The 19,307-nt window shown below is 45.7% G+C and overlaps 1 protein-coding gene across 1 annotated transcript; it reads left to right on the forward strand.

The window, feature by feature from the left end:
• The first annotated feature begins 11,489 nt into the window (after nucleotides 1-11,489).
• On the forward strand, nucleotides 11,490-13,024 carry LOC123430392 (proton pump-interactor BIP103-like). Its single transcript, XM_045114259.1, has 5 exons — nucleotides 11,490-11,558; nucleotides 11,644-11,823; nucleotides 11,920-12,114; nucleotides 12,643-12,741; nucleotides 12,827-13,024. The coding sequence occupies exons 1-5, from the start codon at nucleotides 11,505-11,507 to the stop codon at nucleotides 12,899-12,901; spliced, it is 603 nt and encodes a 200-aa protein (XP_044970194.1). The 5' UTR covers nucleotides 11,490-11,504; the 3' UTR covers nucleotides 12,902-13,024.
• The last annotated feature ends 6,283 nt before the right edge of the window (nucleotides 13,025-19,307 follow it).

Consider the following 19,307-nt stretch of genomic DNA (forward strand, 5'->3'; position numbering starts at 1 on the left):
CCAGAGCGATGGTTCGACTTCTTCTATCGCTACCTCCCACCCACGTCGTCCCGTTTTTTTATTTACCCTCCGAAAACCAACCGCAGCCCCGCATTGGCACGAAGAAAAATCGCTCCACCCACGTCGCGCTAGGCAAGGCTTCGCCTCGCCTCGCCGATCGATTTCAACCGCAGCTCCCAACTCCCTCCCCATCCTGATCCTGATCCCATCTCTCACCAGGAATACTCGCTGCCGCCGCCGCTTGTGCTCGTCGCCCCGTCACCTCTCCATCCGCTGCCGCGCGCCTTTTGGATCGGTGAGGGGTGTCTCCCGTACCTTGCGCCCGCCTTGGTAGAGAGAGAGGGGGAGAGAAAGAGATAAGAGAAAGGGAGGAGCGGATAGCGGCGGCGCTGGCCTAATCGCCGATAGAGGAAGACGAGGTCGTGGTTCCAGGACGACCGCATAACGAACTACCGGAAGTACTCCTCTCGGACATCCTCTCTTGCCTGGGCACCGCAGAGGCGGCCCGCACCGTCGTCCTCTCCACGCGCTTCTACGACGCGTGGCTCGCGAGCCCCCTCCGCCTCGACGACCTCGAGCTCCACGTCCCCGCACGGGGCAAGTTCCCCTTGATCCAGCCATGGACGGCGCGTGATACGTCCATTTTGCATCATGCTTTCATGTTGATATTTATTGCTTTTTGGGCTGTTATATTACTTGTGGTACGATATTTACGCCTTTTCTCTCTTATTTTGCAAGGTTTATTTGAAGAGGGAGAATTCAGGCAGCTGGAATTCTGGACTGGAAAAGGAGCAAATCCTAGTCCACTATTCTGCACATCTCCAAATGCCCTGAAAAGTTACGTGGATTTTTTCTGGATTATATAAAAAATACTGGGCGAAAGAACTACCGGAGGGGGGCCACCAGGGCTCCACAAGCCCTGCCACCGCCACCACCCCCTGGTGGCACGGGGCAAGCTTGTGGGCTGCCTGACGGCCCACTAGCTCCCCCCTTTTGCTATATGAAGGGTTTTGGTCCAGAAAAAATCAGTCGGGAGCTTTTTCGTGGTTTCGCCACCGCCACGAGGCGGAACTTGAGCAGATCCAATCTAAAGCTTTGGCAAGACGATCCTGCCGGGGAAACTTCCCTCCCGGGGGGAAATCGTCGCCATCGTCATCACCAACACTCTCTCGTCGGAGGGGAGGCATCTTCATCAACATCTTTATCAGCACCATCTCCTCTCCAATCCCTAGTTCATCTCTTGTAACAAATCTTCGTCTCGCAACTCCGATTGGTACTTGTAAGGTTGCTAGTAGTGTTGATCACTCTTTGTAGTTGATGCTAGTTGGATTACTTGGTGGAAGAGTTTATGTTCAGATCCTTGATGCTATTCATTACACCTCTGATCATGATTATCATTATGTTTGTGAGTAGTTACTTTTGTTCCTGAGGACATGGGACAAGTCATGCTGATAATAGTCATGTGAATTTGATATTCGTTCGGTATTTTGATATGTTGTATGTTGTTTTTCCTCTAGTGGTGTTATGTGAACGTCGACTACATAACACTTCACCATATTTGGGCCTAGAGGAAGGCATTGGGAAGTAGTAAGTAGATGATGGGTTGCTGGTGTGACAGAAGCTTAAACCCTAGTCTATGTGTTGCTTCGTGAGGGGCTGATTTGGATCCACTAGTTTAATGCTATGGTTAGACTTTGTCTTAATTCTTCTTTTGTAGTTGCGGATGCTTGCGAGAGAGGTTAATCATAAGTGGGATGCTTGTCCAAGTAAGGGCAGTACCCAAGCGCCGGTCCACCCACATATCAAATTATCAAAGTAACGAACGTGAATCATATGAACATGATGAAACTAGCATGACAGAAATTCCAGTGTGTCCTCGGGAGCGTTTTTCCTCCTATAAGACTTTGTTCAGGCTTGTCCCTTGCTACAAAAGGGATTGGACCACTTGCTGCACAGCTGTTACTACTTGTTACTATTGGGGAACGTCGCATGGGAAACAAAAATTTTCCTACGCGCACGAAGACCTATCATGGTGATGTCCATCTACGAGAGGGGATGAGTGATCTACGTACCCTTGTAGATCGTACAGCAGAAGCGTTAGAGAACGCGGTTGATGTAGTGGAACGTCCTCACGTCCCTCGATCCGCCCCGCGAACAATCCCGCGATCAGTCCCACGATCTAGTACCGAACGGACGGCACCTCCGCGTTCAGCACACGTACAGCTCGACGATGATCTCGGCCTTCTTGATCCAGCAAGAGAGACGGAGAGGTAGAAGAGTTCTCCGGCAGCGTGACGGCTCTCCGGAGGTTGGTGATGATCTTGTCTCAGCAGGGCTCCGCCCGAGCTCCGCAGAAACACGATCTAGAGGAAAAGCTATGGAGGTATGTGGTCGGGCAGCCGTGAGAAAGTCGTCTCAAATCTGCCCTAAAAGCCCCATATATATAGGAGGAGGGAGGGGGACCTTGCCTTGGGGTCCAAGGGACCCTCAAGGGGTCGGCCGAGCCAAAGGGGGGAGGACTCCCCCCCCCAAACCGAGTTGGACTTGGTTTGGTGGGAGGAGTCCCCCTCCCTTCCCACTTCTTCCCTCTTTTTTTTTATTTTCCTTTGATTTCCTTCTCTTGGCGCATAGGCCCCCTTGGGGCTGTCCCACCAGCCCACTAAGGGCTGGTGTGTCTCCCCAAAGCCTATGGGCTTCCCCGGGGTGGGTTGCCCCCCCCCCCACCCCCGGTGAACTCCCGGAACCCATTCGTCATTCCCGGTACATTCCCGGTAACTCCGAAAACCTTCCGGTAATCAAATGAGGTCATCCTATATATCAATCTTCGTTTCCGGACCATTCCGGAAACCCTCGTGACGTCCGTGATCTCATCCGGGACTCCGAACAACATTCGGTAACCAACCATATAACTCAAATACGCATAAAACAACGTCGAACCTTAAGTGTGCAGACCCTGCGGGTTCGAGAACTATGTAGACATGACCCGAGAGACTCCTCGGTCAATATCCAATAGCGGGACCTGGATGCCCATATTGGATCCTACATATTCTACGAAGATCTTATTGTTTGAACCTCAGTGCCAAGGATTCGTATAATCCCGTATGTCATTCCCTCTGTCCTTCGGTATGTTACTTGCCCGAGATTCGATCGTCAGTATCCGCATACCTATTTCAATCTCGTTTACCGGCAAGTCTCTTTACTCGTTCCGTAATACAAGATCCCGCAACTTACACTAAGTTACATTGCTTGCAAGGCTTGTGTGTGATGTTGTATTACCGAGTGGGCCCCGAGATACCTCTCCGTCACACGGAGTGACAAATCCCAGTCTTGATCCATACTAACTCAACTAACACCTTCGGAGATACCTGTAGAGCATCTTTATAGTCACCCAGTTACGTTGCGACGTTTGATACACACAAAGCATTCCTCCGGTGTCAGTGAGTTATATGATCTCATGGTCATAGGAAGAAATACTTGATACGCAGAAAACAGTAGCAACAAAATGACACGATCAACATGCTACGTCTATTAGTTTGGGTCTAGTCCATCACGTGATTCTCCCAATGACGTGATCCAGTTATCAAGCAACAACACCTTGTTCATAATCAGAAGACACTGACTATCATCGATCAACTGGCTAGCCAACTAGAGGCATGCTAGGGACGGTGTTTTGTCTATGTATCCACACATGTAAATGAGTCTTCATTCAATACAATTATAGCATGGATAATAAACTATTATCTTGATACAGGAATTATAATAAATATACATTTATTATTGCCTCTAGGGCATAATTCCAACAGTCTCCCACGCACTAGAGTCAATAATCTAGCCCTCACATCACCATGTGAATTACATTGTAATAAATCTAACACCCATACAGTTTTGGTGTCGATCATGTTTTGGCCGTGGAAGAGGTTTAGTCAGCGGGTCTGCTACATTCAAATCCGTGTGCACCTTGCATATATTTACGTCCTCTTCCTCGACGTAGTCCCGGATGAGGTTGAAGCGTCGTTTGATGTGTCTGGTCTTCTTGTGAAACCTTGGTTCCTTTGCCAGGGCAATGGCACCAGTGTTGTCACAGAACAAGGTTATTGGATCCAGTGCACTTGGCACCACTCCAAGATCCGTCATGAACTGCTTCATCCAGACACCCTCCTTAGCCGCCTCCGAGGCAGCCATGTACTCCGCTTCACATGTAGAATCTGCTACGACGCTTTGCTTGGAACTGCACCAGCTTACTGCATCCCCATTAAGAATAAATACGTATCCGGTTTGCGACTTAGAGTCGTCCGGATCTGTGTCAAAGCTTGCATCAACGTAACCTTTTACGGCGAGCTCTTCGTCACCTCCATACATGAGAAACATCTCCTTAGTCCTTTTCAGGTACTTCAGGATATTCTTGACCGCTGTCCAGTGATCCACTCTTGGATTACTCTGGAACCTGCCTGCCATACTTATGGCCAGGCTAACATCCGGTCTAGTGCACAGCATCGCATACATGATAGAACCTATGGCTGAAGCATACGGGACGGAGCGCATATGCTCTCTATCTTCATCAGTTGCTGGGCACTGAGTCTTACTCAATCTCGTACCTTGTAACACTGGCAAGAACCCTTTTTGGACTGTTCCATTTTGAACCTCTTCAAAAATTTATCAAGGTATGTGCTTTGTGAAAGTCCTATCAGGCGTTTTGATCTATCCCTATAGATCTTAATGCCTAGAATGTAAGCAGCTTCTCCTAGGTCCTTCATAGAGAAACTTTTATTCAAGTAACTTTTTATGCTCTCCAAAAGCTCTACGTTGTTTCCAATCAGTAATATGTCATCCACATATAATATTAGAAACGCCACAGAGCTCCCACTCACTTTCTTGTAAATACAAGATTCTCCAACCACTTGTATAAACCCAAATGCTTTGATCACCTCATCAAAGCGTTTGTTCCAACTCCGAGATGCTTGCACCAGTCCATAAATGGATCGCTGGAGCTTGCACACCTTGTCAGCATTTTTAGGATCGACAAAGCCTTCGGGTTGCATCATATACAACTCTTCCTTAAGGAAACCGTTAAGGAACGCCGTTTTGACATCCATCTGCCAGATTTCATAATCGAAAAATGCAGCTATTGCTAACATGATTCTGACGGACTTAAGCATCGCTACGGGTGAGAAGGTCTCATCGTAGTCAACTCCTGGAACTTGTGAAAAACCCTTTGCCACAAGTCGAGCTTTATAAACGGTCACATTACCGTCAGCGTCCGTCTTCTTCTTAAAAATCCATTTGTTCTGAATAGCCTTGCGGCCCTCAGGTAGTATCTCCAAAGTCCACACTTTGTTCTCATACATGGATCCTATCTCGGATTTCATGGCTTCTAGCCATTTGTTGGAATCTAGGCCCACCATTGCTTCTTCATAATTTGCAGGTTCATTGTTGTCTAACAACATGATTGATAAGACGGGATTACCGTACCACTCTGGAGCAGCGCGTGATCTCATCGACCTGCGTGGTTCAACAGAAACTTGAACTGGAGTTTCATGATCATCATCATTAACTTCCTCCTCAACAGGCGTCGCAACGACAGAGGTTTCCCCTTGCCCTGCGCCACCATCCAGAGGGATGAGAGGTTCGACAACCTCGTCAAGTTCTATCTTCCTCCCACTCAATTCTCTCGAGAGAAACTCCTTCTCGAGAAAAGTTCTGTTCTTAGCAACAAACACTTTGCCCTCGGATTTGAGATAGAAGGTGTACCTAACTGTCTCTTTTGGGTAACCTATGAAGACGCACTTTTCCGCTTTGGGTTCCAGCTTTTCAGGCTGAAGCTTTTTGACATAAGCATCACATCCCCAAACTTTAAGAAACGACAACTTTGGTCTTTTGCCATACCACAGTTCGTATGGTGTCGTCTCAACGGATTTCGATGGTGCCCTATTTAAAGTGAATGCAGCTGTTTCTAATGCATAACCCCAAAATGATAACGGCAAATCAGTAAGAGACATCATAGATCGCACCATCTCTAACAAAGTACGATTACGACGTTCGGACACACCATTACGCTGTGGTGTTCCAGGCGGTGTTAACTGCGAAACAATTCCACATTGTCTTAAGTGAGTACCAAACTCGAAACTCAAATATTCACCCCCACGATCAGACCGTAGGAACTCGATCTTCTTGTTACGATGATTTTCCACTTCACTCTGAAATTGCTTGAACTTTTCAAATGTTTCAGACTTGTGCTTCATCAAGTAGACATAACCATATCTACTTAAATCGTCAGTGAAGGTGAGAAAATAACGATATCCGCCGCGTGCCTCCACGCTCATTGGACCACACACATCGGTATGTATGATTTCCAACAAGTCACTTGCACGCTCCATTGTTCCGGAGAACGGAGTCTTAGCCATCTTGCCCATGAGGCATGGTTCGCACGTGTCAAGTGAATCAAAGTCAAGTGACTCCAAAAGTCCATCAGCATGGAGTTTCTTCATGCGCTTTACACCAATATGACCCAAGCTGCAGTGCCACAGAAATATGGCGCTATCATTGTTTACTCTAACTCTTTTGGTCTCAATGTTATGTATATGCGTATCGCTATCGAGATTCAATATGAACAATCCTCTCACATTCGGTGCATGACCATAAAAGATGTTACTCATAGAAATAGAACAACCATTATTCTCAGACTTAAAAGAGTAACCGTCTCGCAATAAACAAGATCCAGATATAATGTTCATGCTCAACGCAGGCACTAAATAACAATGATTTAAGTTCATCACTAATCCCGATGGTAGTTGAAGTGACACTGTGCCGACGGCGATTGCATCAACCTTGGAACCGTTTCCTACGTGCATCGTCACTTCGTCTTTCGCCAGCCTTCTTCTATTCCGCAGTTCCTGCTTCGAGTTGCAAATGTGAGCAACAGAACCGGTATCGAATACCCAGGCACTACTACGAGAGCCGGTTAAGTACACATCAATAACATGTATCTCAAATATACCTGATTTTTCTTTGCCCGCCTTCTTATCTGCCAGATACTTGGGGCAATTGCGCTTCCAGTGACCCATACCCTTGCAATAGTAACACTCCGTTTCAGGCTTAGGTCCAGCTTTGGGTTTCTTCGTCGGATTGGCAACAGGCTTGCCGCTCTTCTTTGAATTATCCTTCTTGCCTTTGCCATTTCTCTTGAAACTAGTGGTCTTGCTCACCATCAACACTTGATGCTCTTTACGGAGTTCAGACTCTGCGACTTTCACCATCGCAAACAACTCGCCGGGAGACTTGTTCATCCCTTGCATGTTGTAGTTCAACACAAAGCCTTTATAGCTTGGCAGCAGTGATTGAAGGATTCTGTCAGTGATAGCCTCTTGCGGGAGTTCAATCCCCAGCTCGGCTAGACGGTTTGAGTACCCAGACATTTTGAGCACATGTTCACTGACAGACGAGTTTTCCTCCATCTTGCAAGCATAGAATTTATCGAAGGTCTCATACCTCTCGATCCGGGCGTTCTTCTGATAGATAAACTTCAACTCCTGGAACATCTCAAATGCTCCATGACGCTCAAAGCGACGTTGAAGTCCCAGTTCTAAGCCATACAAAACTGCACATTGAACTACTGAGTAGTCCTCCTTACGTGCTAACCAAGCGTTCTTAACATCCTGATCAGCCGTAGTGGGTGGTTCATCTCCTAGCGCAGCATTAAGGACATAATCCTTCTTCCCATCTTGTAAGATTAGCTTAAGATTACGAGCCCAGTCTACAAAGTTGCTTCCATCATCTTTCAATTTAGCTTTCTCTAGGAACGTATTAAAATTCAGGGTGACTGTCGCGTGAGCCATGATCTACAACACAAATATATTTAAAGTGGACTTAGACTATGTTCAAGATAATTAGAGTTTAACTTAATCAAATTATTCCCTAAACTCCCACTCAAAAAGTACATCCCTCTAGTCATTTGAGTGGTTCATGATCCACTTACACTAGCTCAAGTCCGATCATCACGTGAGTTGAGCATAGTTTCAGTGGTAAGCATCCCTATGCTAATCATATCATCTATATGATTCATGATCGACCTTTCGGTCTCATGTGTTCCGAGGCCATGTCTGCACATGCTAGGCTCGTCAAGCTTAACCCGAGTGTTCCGCGTGCGCAACTGTTTTGCACCCGTTGTATGTGAACGTTGAGTCTATCACACCCGATCATCACGTGGTGTCTCGAAACGACGAACTGTAGCAACGGTGCACAGTCGGGGAGAACACAATTTCGTCTTGAAATTTTAGTGAGAGATCACCTCATAATGCTACCGTCGTTCTAAGCAAAATAAGGTGCATAAAAGGATTAACATCACATGCAATTCATAAGTGACATGATATGGCCATCATCACGTGCTCCTTGATCTCCATCACCAAAGCACCGGCACGATCTTCTTGTCACCGGCACCGAACCATGATCTCCATCAACGTGTCTCCATCGGGGTTGTCATGCTACTCATGCTATTACTACTAAAGCTACATCCTAGCAAAATAGTAAACGCATCTGCAAGCACAAACGTTAGTATAAAGACAACCCTATGGCTCCTGCCGGTTGCCGTACCATCGACGTGCAAGTCGATATTATCTATTACAACATGATCATCTCATACATCCAATATATCACATCACATCGTTGGCCATATCACATCACAAGCACACCCTGCAAAAACAAGTTCGACGTCCTCTAATTTTGTTGTTGCATGTTTTACGTGGTGACCACGGGTATCTAGTAGGATTGCATCTTACTTAAGCAAACACCACAACGGAGATATATGAGTTGCTATTTAACCTCATCCAAGGACCTCCTCGGTCAAATCCGATTCAACTAAAGTTGGAGAAACCGACACTTGCCAGTCATCTTTGAGCAACGGGGTTACTCGTAGCGATGAAACCAGTCTAGCGTACGAGTAATGTCGGTCCAAGCCGCTTCAATCCAACAATACGCGGAATCAAGAAAAGACTAAGGAGGGCAGCAAAACGCACATCACCGCCCACAAAAACTTTTGTGTTCTACTCGAGAAGACATCTACGCATAAACCTAGCTCATGATGCCACTGTTGGAGAACGTCGCATGGGAAACAAAAAATTTCCTACGCGCACGAAGACCTATCATGGTGATGTCCATCTACGAGAGGGGATGAGTGATCTACGTACCCTTGTAGACCGTACAGCAGAAGCGTTAGTGAACGCGGTTGGTGTAGTGGAACGTCCTCACGTCCCTCGATCCGCCCCGCGAACAATCCCGCGATCAGTCCCACGATCTAGTACCGAACGGACGGCACCTCCGCGTTCAGCACACGTACAGCTCGACGATGATCTCGGCCTTCTTGATCCAGCAAGAGAGACGGAGAGGTAGAAGAGTTCTCCGGAAACGTGACGGCACTCCGGAGGTTGGTGATGACCTTGTCTCAGCAGGGCTCCGCCCGAGCTCCGCAGAAACGCGATCTAGAGGAAAAACCGTGGAGGTATGTGGTCGGGCTGCCGTGGAAAAGTTGTCTCAAATCAGCCCTAAAACCTCCGTATATATAGGTGGGAGAGGGGGGCCTTGCCTTGGGGCTCAAGGAGCCCCAAGGGGGTCGGCCGAGCCAAGGGGGGAAGGTCTCCCCCCCCCCCAAACCGAGTTGGACTTGGTTTGGTGGGTGGGAGTCCTTCCTTCCCTTCCCACCTCCTCTTTTTTTTCCTTTCTCTTTGATTTTCTTCCAATGCGCATAGGGCCCTTTTGGGCTGTCCCACCAGCCCACTAAGAGCTGGTGCGCCACCCTCAAGGCCTATGGGCTTCGCCGGGGTGGGTTGCCCCCCCCCCCCCCGGTGAACTCCCGAAACCCATTCGTCATTCCCGGTACATTCCCGGTAACTCTGAAAACCTTCCGGTAATCAAATGAGGTCATCCTATATATCAATCTTTGTTTCCGGACCATTCCGTAAACCCTCGTGACATCCGTGATCTTATCCGGGACTCCGAACAACATTCGTTAACCAACCATATAACTCAAATACGCATAAAACAACGTCGAACCTTAAATGTGCAGACCCTGCAGGTTCGAGAACTATGTAGACATGACCCGAGAGACTTCTCGGTCAATATCCAATAGCGGGACCTGGATGCCCATATTGGATCCTACATATTCTATGAAGATCTTATCGTTTGAACCTCAGTGTCAAGGATTCATATAATCCCGTATGTCATTCCCTTTGTCCTTCGGTATGTTACTTGCCCGAGATTCGATCGTCAGTATCCGCATACCTATTTCAATCTCGTTTACCGGCAAGTCTCTTTACTCGTTCCGGAATACAAGATCCCGCAACTTACACTAAGTCACATTGCTTGCAAGGCTTGTGTGTGATGTTGTATTACCGAGTGGGCCCCGAGATACCTCTCCGTCACACGGAGTGACAAATCCCAGTCTTGATCCATACTAACTCAAATAACACCTTCGGAGATACCTGTAGAGCATCTTTATAGTCACGCAGTTACGTTGCGACGTTTGATACACACAAAGTATTCCTCCGGTGTCAGTGAGTTATATGATCTCATGGTCATAGGAACAAATACTTGACACGCAGAAAATAGTAGCAACAAAATGACACGATCAACATGCTACGCTATTAGTTTGGGTCTAGTCCATCACGTGATTCTCCTAATGACGTGATCCAGTTATCAAGCCACAACACGTTGTTCATAATCAGAAGACACTGACTATCTTTGATCAACTGGCTAGCCAACTAGAGGCTTGCTAGGGACAGTGTTTTGTCTATGTATCCACACATGTAAATGAGTCTTCATTCAATACAATTATAGCATGGATAATAAACGATTATCTTGATACAAGAATTATAATAATAACTATATTTATTATTGCCTATAGGGCATAATTCCAACAGAAGCAGCTGTTTTTGGTTCAGAAAATGGCAAAGCTGCGGCAAATGCCCCAAATGGCTCTGACATGGCACCTCCAAAGGATGTACCAGATGAGTGGCCTGAGTCGAAGCAAACTTACACATTCTACTTTGTCAAGGTCCGCTCATTTGAGGACCCTAAGCTGAGAGCAAAACTTGAGCAGGCTGAGAAGGACTTCCAAAATAAGATCCAAGCTCGGTCCAAGATTATTGAGGCTATAAAATCTAAGAAGGTATTGTTCTTAAAACTCATAAAAGTAGGATCTACCTCTTTTGGTCCTAATTCTAATTTGACTAGATGTTTCATGCCCAGAAATTTATTTAAAGCGACTCTTTGTTCTATCGCTTTCTTGTATGTGTTCTCGTTAAAGTAGACAACCAGGGGATCAATGTACCTGCTTTAAGTATAGTGATGAAACTTACTTCATACTTCCTCTGCAGACTGAGCATGCTGTTGTTTTTGCTGAGCTAAGGCCGCTGAGTGCTGAGAACAAGCAATATAGTGAAGCCTTAAATGAGAAGTTGGAGGAGATGAAGCCTTTGAGAAACCGTTTAGGCAAGTTCCGTGACGAAAATAATGCTATGCAGGCGGAGAGTGCAGGCTTGTGCTCTTCACTCGAAGAGCTTGAGCATGAGGTATGATCAGCCCTTTGATAACTCAACTTCTTCTCATTCAGTATTCTGAATTTTTGTTTGTGTTTTCTCTTTCAATACTCCCTAGATAAAGAGATTGAATCACCGCATAAGTCATGAGAGCATATATTTAGACGAGAAGAAGCGGCTGACCAAAGAAACTAAGACCCTTGAAAAAACCAGGCCGAAGGTCAGTTCCAATGCTGCTAAACGAGCTAAAATGCAAGATACAGTTGTTGAAAGAGATGCCATACAGGATCAGGTGAAAGTAAGTATACCATGCCGTGACTTTGTCTTTTATTATGCATTTACCTCCTGCGTAAATAAATATTAGACACCATTTTCATTGTCACTTCCCATTCAGATCATCGGGGATGGTATAGATGGAGTAAAGAAGGAGCGACAAGCGGTCAGGTCTAAGATTAAGGTCCTGGATAATGAGATGAAGGTTGTTGATGGCGAGATTGCTTTGCTTCAAGAAGATTTAAATGCAGCTACCGCCAGAAAGAATAAAGCATACGAGTCATTGACCGAATTGAGAAAATTGTGTGATCTTGCCGTAAGTCAGAATACCTTCAACATCTCTCGTGCTCATAATTATGTTTGCTCTTGTAATGTTATTGAGAGTTTGAGACTACCCCATTTTTAGGTACTTTAGTTGTGTTAAGACTTTTAATTAAATAACATGTGTACGGCTGTACGCAGTGAAGCATCATCTTTTTGCATGCCTGAACAGCACTTAAACTCCCTCTCTTGATTTTGGAGATATATGATCTGCCATCGCTTTTTCAAATTCGAAGCTCTCTGTCACAGCCACATGTTGATAAGCCTAATTCTCTGCATCATACCTGCGCATTTTGGTATTAAGAAAGGTTTCTTATTGCCTTAAATATAGCATCGGATTATGTCAGTCACTTGTTGAAATATCTGAGGTGGCACTGCCAGTGCCATTGGTTGGAACATGCTTTATTGGAAGTCTGTCACAAATAATGGTTATTTACCACACTGTGTTAACAAACCCTCTTGATTTTCTTAATATTTATGTAGGGACTGTATCTATTGACAATTTCGCCTTCATCTTGATCAGAATGCATCCTTCCATCAAAACCGCATAGTCCTGAACAAAGCCAGGGATTATTCTTCTAGGAATGCGGTGGAAGAATTGCAAGAGCTTCACAAAACTGAGGTTTGCTTGTACAATGGCCTCCTGTGACTTCCATCTTTCATTGACTTCAATATTTGTATACTTAATTGTTGATATGCTTTGGTAGGTTGAGAAGTTCATGACACAGTGGTGCAGTAGCAAGACCTTTAGAGAGGACTATGAGAAGAGGATTCTCACTTGACTCAATGGATGACAGCTGACCCGAGATGGCCGGATGAGGAATCCTGATGAGAAGCCCATATTTATCGAAACACAGCAGCCAGTAGCACAAGAGCATGTCCCATCGAAAGCACCTTTGAAACAAGCAAAGGAAGTTGCTGCTCCTCAAGTTGTCGCTCCCAAAGAAGAGCCCCTTGCAAAAGCATCTGCCAAGTCAGCTAAGGTAAAAGCTTATGTGGATGTTGATGATGATGCCTATGAGGCTGAGCCTCCAAAGGAGAAGTCGAAGCCTAAAGAGGTTGATGTAGCAAAGTTGAAAGAGATCAAGAGACAGGAGGAAATCAAGAAGAATAAACTTGCTTTCGAAAGGAAGAAGAAGCAGGCCGAGAAGCAAACAGCGAAGGCTGCAGCTGAAAGTGCAGTCATGCCCTTAATCGAGTTTGGGTGTTAATGACAACACATACATAGGAAACTAATCTTATTTGTTGAGTGTATCTGAGGATGGCAAGTACTTTTAGTAAATTGAGAATTATGTGCCAAGGTGGTCTGAGAAGATCGGGACTTATATGTCAAGAAGGCTCGGGATTGAGAAAAGATGATGTAGCCTATCCTTTAAATTTACTATTCTTGAGTATAGGGATCCCGCACTATTAAGAGGGGATCACAGGTTTTGCGATGAACTTGCTCATACTACATCTCTACTTTTCTTCTCATACCACATCTCCACTACTCTGCTCTTATCTCAAAACAGAACCAATGCCTCGGACATCCGGCTTCCTCCAGACGTCCGAGGGCCGGACGTCCGACCTCCTTCGGAAATCCGGAACCCTGCACCAGAGAAAGTTGAGCCATATAACTCGGACTTCCGGCTCCCTCCGGACGTCCGAGGGCCGTTTGTCCGACCAACTTCAGAAATCCGGAACTTTGCACCAGAGAAACTTGAGCCACATAAATCGGACTTCCGGCTCCCTCCGGACGTCCGAGGGCGAGACGTCCGACCTCCTTCAGAAATCCGGAATCTTGCACCAGAGAAGCTTGAGTTGAATAACTCGGACTTCCGGCTTCCTCCGGACGCCCGGTCCCTGTTCAACTGCACAGTGGTTCCAGATACATATACATCCCTCGGACGACCGACCCCTGTCGAACGTCCGACTCCTTGTGGACGTTCGGACATCCGAGAACTGCCGGATGTTCGACCACTGTCACACTTAAAGTGACCCCAACGGCTGTTTTACTCTCCCCACTATGTATACCCCCTCCCACTTCGTGAGAGGGGGTTCAACACAGCTAGAACACTTACAAGAACACCTTTCTCCTCACTCACTCTTGCCTACACCCAATCTTAGATCCCAAGAGCATTTGTGAGTCCCTTTGAGTGTTGTTCCAATCAAAAGATAGATCGTCTCCTTCTCCTCCTCTCCACCAAAGTGATTTGTGATTTGAGCAAGTTTTGAGCAATCCCCGTGATCTTGTTACTCTTGGAGGTTGGAGACTCCTAGGCGGTAGGAGTCTTCTGAGAGGAATCAAACCATTGTTATTACCCCCAGAAAGTTTGTGAAGGTTTGGAAGCCACCTCAAGGCTTACCACTAGTGGTTGAGAAACGCCTTCGTGGAGTTGTCTCAAAGGGAGAATAGGGTGAGCCTTCGTGGCGTTGGTGTGCCTTCGTGGTAACATCCGCCCCTCTAACGGTGACGTAACTTCCCTCCAAGGAAGTGAACATCGGGATACATCCTCGTCTCTCTTGGAGTTTCGGTTATCCCTAACCCTAACTCTCTACTTGTGTTAATCCTTATTACGTACTTGCATTTGATTACTGTTTACCGGTTGTCTTCACTCTAAATAGCTTACTCCTTGTCATTCCAATTATTAGGTCACGCTCATATTCCGCACCTTTGCCTAAAATTGCTAAGTAATTATTAAAATTTGGAATTGTACCTATTCACCCCCCTCTAGGTCCATCTCGATCCTTTTCAATTGGTATCAGAGCCTCGTGCTCTATTCTTGTGGCTTAACCGCCCTAGAGCGAGATGGACGGGATTCCCACTACTGTAGCTCCAGTGGAGAGGGACGGGACTTCCACGGAAGTCAGGTCCTTCACCTCTGAGGACCTGGAACAGGCCCTTGCCAAGCAAAAAGAGGAACATGATGCTTCTCTTGAGGCCTTGGTCCAACTAATACTGCATCATTAACCACGGGGACAGCCACGTCCCCGAGGGCCTCAGGGCAAAATGTGCACGGTTCTTCATTTGGCCAACAACCTCCAGGCAATAACCAAACCAGTGTTCCATGGCTTTATGCTAGATCTCAAGTTGAGAAACCTAAGTACAATCCTGGAGGAAAACCTCCTTGCTTGATGACAATTCCAATTTTTCTTTGTGGAGAGTTGGTATGTAGGATCATCTTAGGTACGCCAATGATGAGATGTTGGACATCCTCGAGCATGGCTACAATCCTGTAGATCCAAGGTGCCTCACTCCCAGAGAAACTTATGACAAGCATCTCAATGACACTGCGATCATGTGCATAAGAAAAGGAATGAATGACAAGCAACAGAGACCTTACATCCACATCACAAGCGCCAAGGAACTGTGGGATAGCATTATAAGGAGCAAGACCGGTACCTCCACTCTTCGACTTGCTCAATATGAAATTGCCAAGGGGCAATTGCAGAATTTCTGTATGGAAAAAGGTGAATCTCCCAAGCAACTGCTAGAACGGCTCATGACTCTCGCCACAGACATTGAGTCCTGTGACTGTGACAAGACGCAAGATGGTTTCAACCTGACCAAGAGATTTCTCGTGGACAAGTTACTTCATGCTCTTGCTCCGTACCACCATCAAATGGTATGGGACATGAGGCAGCACCATGGGTTCAAAGAAATGACTCCAGATGACATCATATCCACTTTCCAATTATTTGAAGAGTCAAAGGCAAATGCAACAAAGCACCTTGCCATGCATGGCACTTCAACATCAAAGATCAATCTTGCTTTGAAAGCCAAGCATGAATGTGACGAAGAAGAAAGTGAAGAAGAAGAGGGTGATGATGACTGCGAAGATGGTGATGATGTTGACTCTGATGAAAGCCCATCTTATGAGGACATTGCTCTCTTTGTAAAGAAGTTCAGTGCAGGAAAATTCAAGGGAAGATTCCCAAAGAAGAAAGTAAGGAAATGCTATAACTGTGAGGAAACCAACCACTTCTCAAATGACTGCCCCTATGAGAAGAGAGAATATAAACCAAGGTTTCCGAAGACCTTTGTAAAGAAGAAATTGTCAAACCCAATGAACTCCAAGCTCAAGATAAGAGATGGAAGAGCAATGGTTGCACAAGAAGAATCAGATCCAGAAGACGTTGGTGGGGTTGCCGGAGTAGCTCAGGATACACAAAACACCTTGAGGCTAGTCAACAAAAGTGGCGATGTTGTTCACTACAACTATATGAAAGACTACAAGGGCAACGCTTACAAGTGTTTGATGGCAAAGACTGCCATAGAAGATGAGGAAGACCAAAGCTCCCATGATAAGGTTAAGGTAAATCCACGGTTAAACTCCTTCAGTCTAGCTTCTACCTCACCTGATGAGTACCTTGATGCGGAAGATCACTATGAGGATAATGACTTAGATCATCCTATGTTTGCCAAAATAAACAAATTTATGTGCTCTCTTAAAGGAAAGAAGCTCACTATGTTTCGCATACTTATGGAAATGGTGAGTAAGCACACCAATACCATCAAGGAACTCGAAACCCTCGTCACTGAGGAGAAGGAAAGAAATGAAATCCTTGAGCAGAAAGTCCTGTATGAGGAAGCACAAAATGATGCATTATGCTCAAAAGTTGGTGAAAACCTTGATAAACATGCTAACGATCTTACCTCCTTGAAAAAGGCTGAATCTATGTGCAAAGAATTATTAAATGATAAAAACCGACTTGTGAACTCTCATGCTTCTCTTTCTAAGGACTATGAGCGCCTATCCTTGTCTCTCAAGGACAAGGAAGAGAAACTCATTGTTCTTACAAAGAGCTTTGAGGCACTCAAGGTTACTTATCTTGACACTCTAGCTAAGGCTTACTCCTCACCCATTATTAACGTTGATACCTGCACTACTAACTCTAGTAGTGAACTGTCATCTAGCCTTGAGGAAAACTGTTCGCTAAAGGCACAGCTAGATAGAGGTCTCATGACATGTGCACAAGGACAAAAGACTCTCAATGAGATCTTAAGTCAACACAATGAAGTCTTTGCCAAGGAAGGGCTTGGGTTCAATCCAAGCACCGCCAAGGAAAGTGCATCTCCTCTCAAGTGTACCACTCTGCTTAAAGAAATATTTGTACGAGAGGGACACAAGGAGAAAGGTAAGGTTGTGAGTGGGTCGGCCATTAGGGGTTTGCCCACTCTCAACAAGACAACTGAATTCATGCCTCCATCCTATGTACTTCGCAAATCAAAGGAAGGAGAGGTTTATACTAAATTCGTTAGTCCCCGTAATGCATTCCGGTTTTATGCTATTTGGGTCCCTAAGACTCTTGTAACTAATGTGAGAGTCCCCATGACGAAATGGGCACCTCAAACCAAGTCTTAATTCGTGTACAGGCTGTTTTCTCCGGAGGAGTCAAATGGGTGATCGACAGTGGATGCACCAATCATATCACCGGAGATAGTAACTTGCTCTATGACTTCATGCAAGCCATTCGACCATACATGAGCATTGTATTTGGTGGAGGGTCGAAAGGGCGGGTAATTGGGTTGGGCAAGGTGGCAATCACTAATGACATGTCTCTTGCAAATGTCATGCTTGTCCAATCTCTTCAATATCATTTGCTTTCAGTTCGCCAATTGGATTCCGTTGGTTATGACACACTATTCGGACTAACGAATGTGAAAGTCTTTAAGAGAGACACTCTCGAAGTGGCCTTTGTTGGAGAGTTGGATGGCAACCTTTACACGGTTGATTTCTCGAAAGAGAGCACTTTCCATACAACTTGTCTGATGGCCAAGGCCGACATGGGATGGCTGTGGCATCGCCGGCTCGCCCATGTCGGCATGAGAAATCTTCAAAATCTCTTAAACGACAATCACATCCTTGGACTAACAAATGTATCTTTTAAGAAAGATCGTGTGTGTACAGTGCATGCATAGCTAGGAAGCAACATCAATCAAAACATCCACCCAAGAATATTGAATCCACTTCAAGGCCGTTAGAGCTCCTTCATGTGGATCTGTTTGGGCCTCCTTCATGGGAAATTCTTGGTGGGAAAAAGTATGGCCTAGTCATTGTTGATGATTACTCAAGATACACATGGGTATTCTTTCTCAAGTCCAAGGACGAGACGAAGATCACCTTCATTGATTTTGCCAAACAAGTCCAACAGAAGTTTGACAAGGACATCAAGGCAATAAGAAGTGATAATGGCTCCGAGTTCAAGAATTACACCCTAGAAGAATTTCTTAGTGATGAGGGAATTGAACATCAGTACTCCGCACCTTACACCCCTCAGAAAAATGGTGTAGCAGAGAGGAAGAACCGGACACTTGTGGAAATGGCAAGGTCCATGTTAGACGAATACAAGTCACCACATAGTTTTTGGGTTGAGGCTGTCAACACAGCATGTCATGCATCAAACTGGCTCTTCCTTCGATCAATATTGGAGAAGACTCCATATGAGCTCCTAACCGGGAACAAGCCCAATGTTAAGTACTTTCGTGTATTTGGATGCAAGTGTTTCATTCTCAACAAACGGGAACAGTTAGGAAAATTTCAATCATTTTTGTTGGCTATGGATCAAACTCTCACGCCTACAGAGTCTACAACAAATCCACTGGATGTGTTATAGAAAGCTGTGACGTGACATCTGATGAATTTAACCGCTCCTATGGGGAGCAAGTTGATCTAAGTGATGCAGGTGAAGAAGATTCCTCGCAAGATATCTTGAACATGGGTGTAGGTGCACTTCTTCCCATGGAACAAAGACCCCATGATGATGATGAAGATGATGAGAGTATTTCTCATCCTCAAGACAGTTCACTGCCCATACCTCCACAAGATACTAGCACACATATCATGCCAGTTGTTGAGGATCGAGTGGGAGAACATGTCTCTCACCCTGATCACACTCAAGAACAAGTTGATCTTCAAGAGCTAGACCAAAGTATGGATATGGTTGTTGATGAACCGCAACAGGTGCAACGCGAAGAGGAATGTCTTCCACCGCACGTTAATGATCCATATGTTGAGGACGTTGATGATGGAAACGAAGTCGAACCTCGTGAAACCCTGACCTCCATCATGCCACGTGTGGCCGGTCATGTTGATATTGATCAAATCCTCACCGGCGTGTCGGAAGGTAGAGTGACTCGTAAACAATTAACAAACTTTTGTGCTCACTTTTTGTTTGTCTCTAGTACTGTGCCACATAGGGTTCAGG

The sequence above is a fragment of the Hordeum vulgare genome, chromosome 2H (assembly GCF_904849725.1).
Source record: "Hordeum vulgare subsp. vulgare chromosome 2H, MorexV3_pseudomolecules_assembly, whole genome shotgun sequence".
NCBI classification, from domain to species: Eukaryota; Viridiplantae; Streptophyta; class Magnoliopsida; order Poales; family Poaceae; genus Hordeum; species Hordeum vulgare.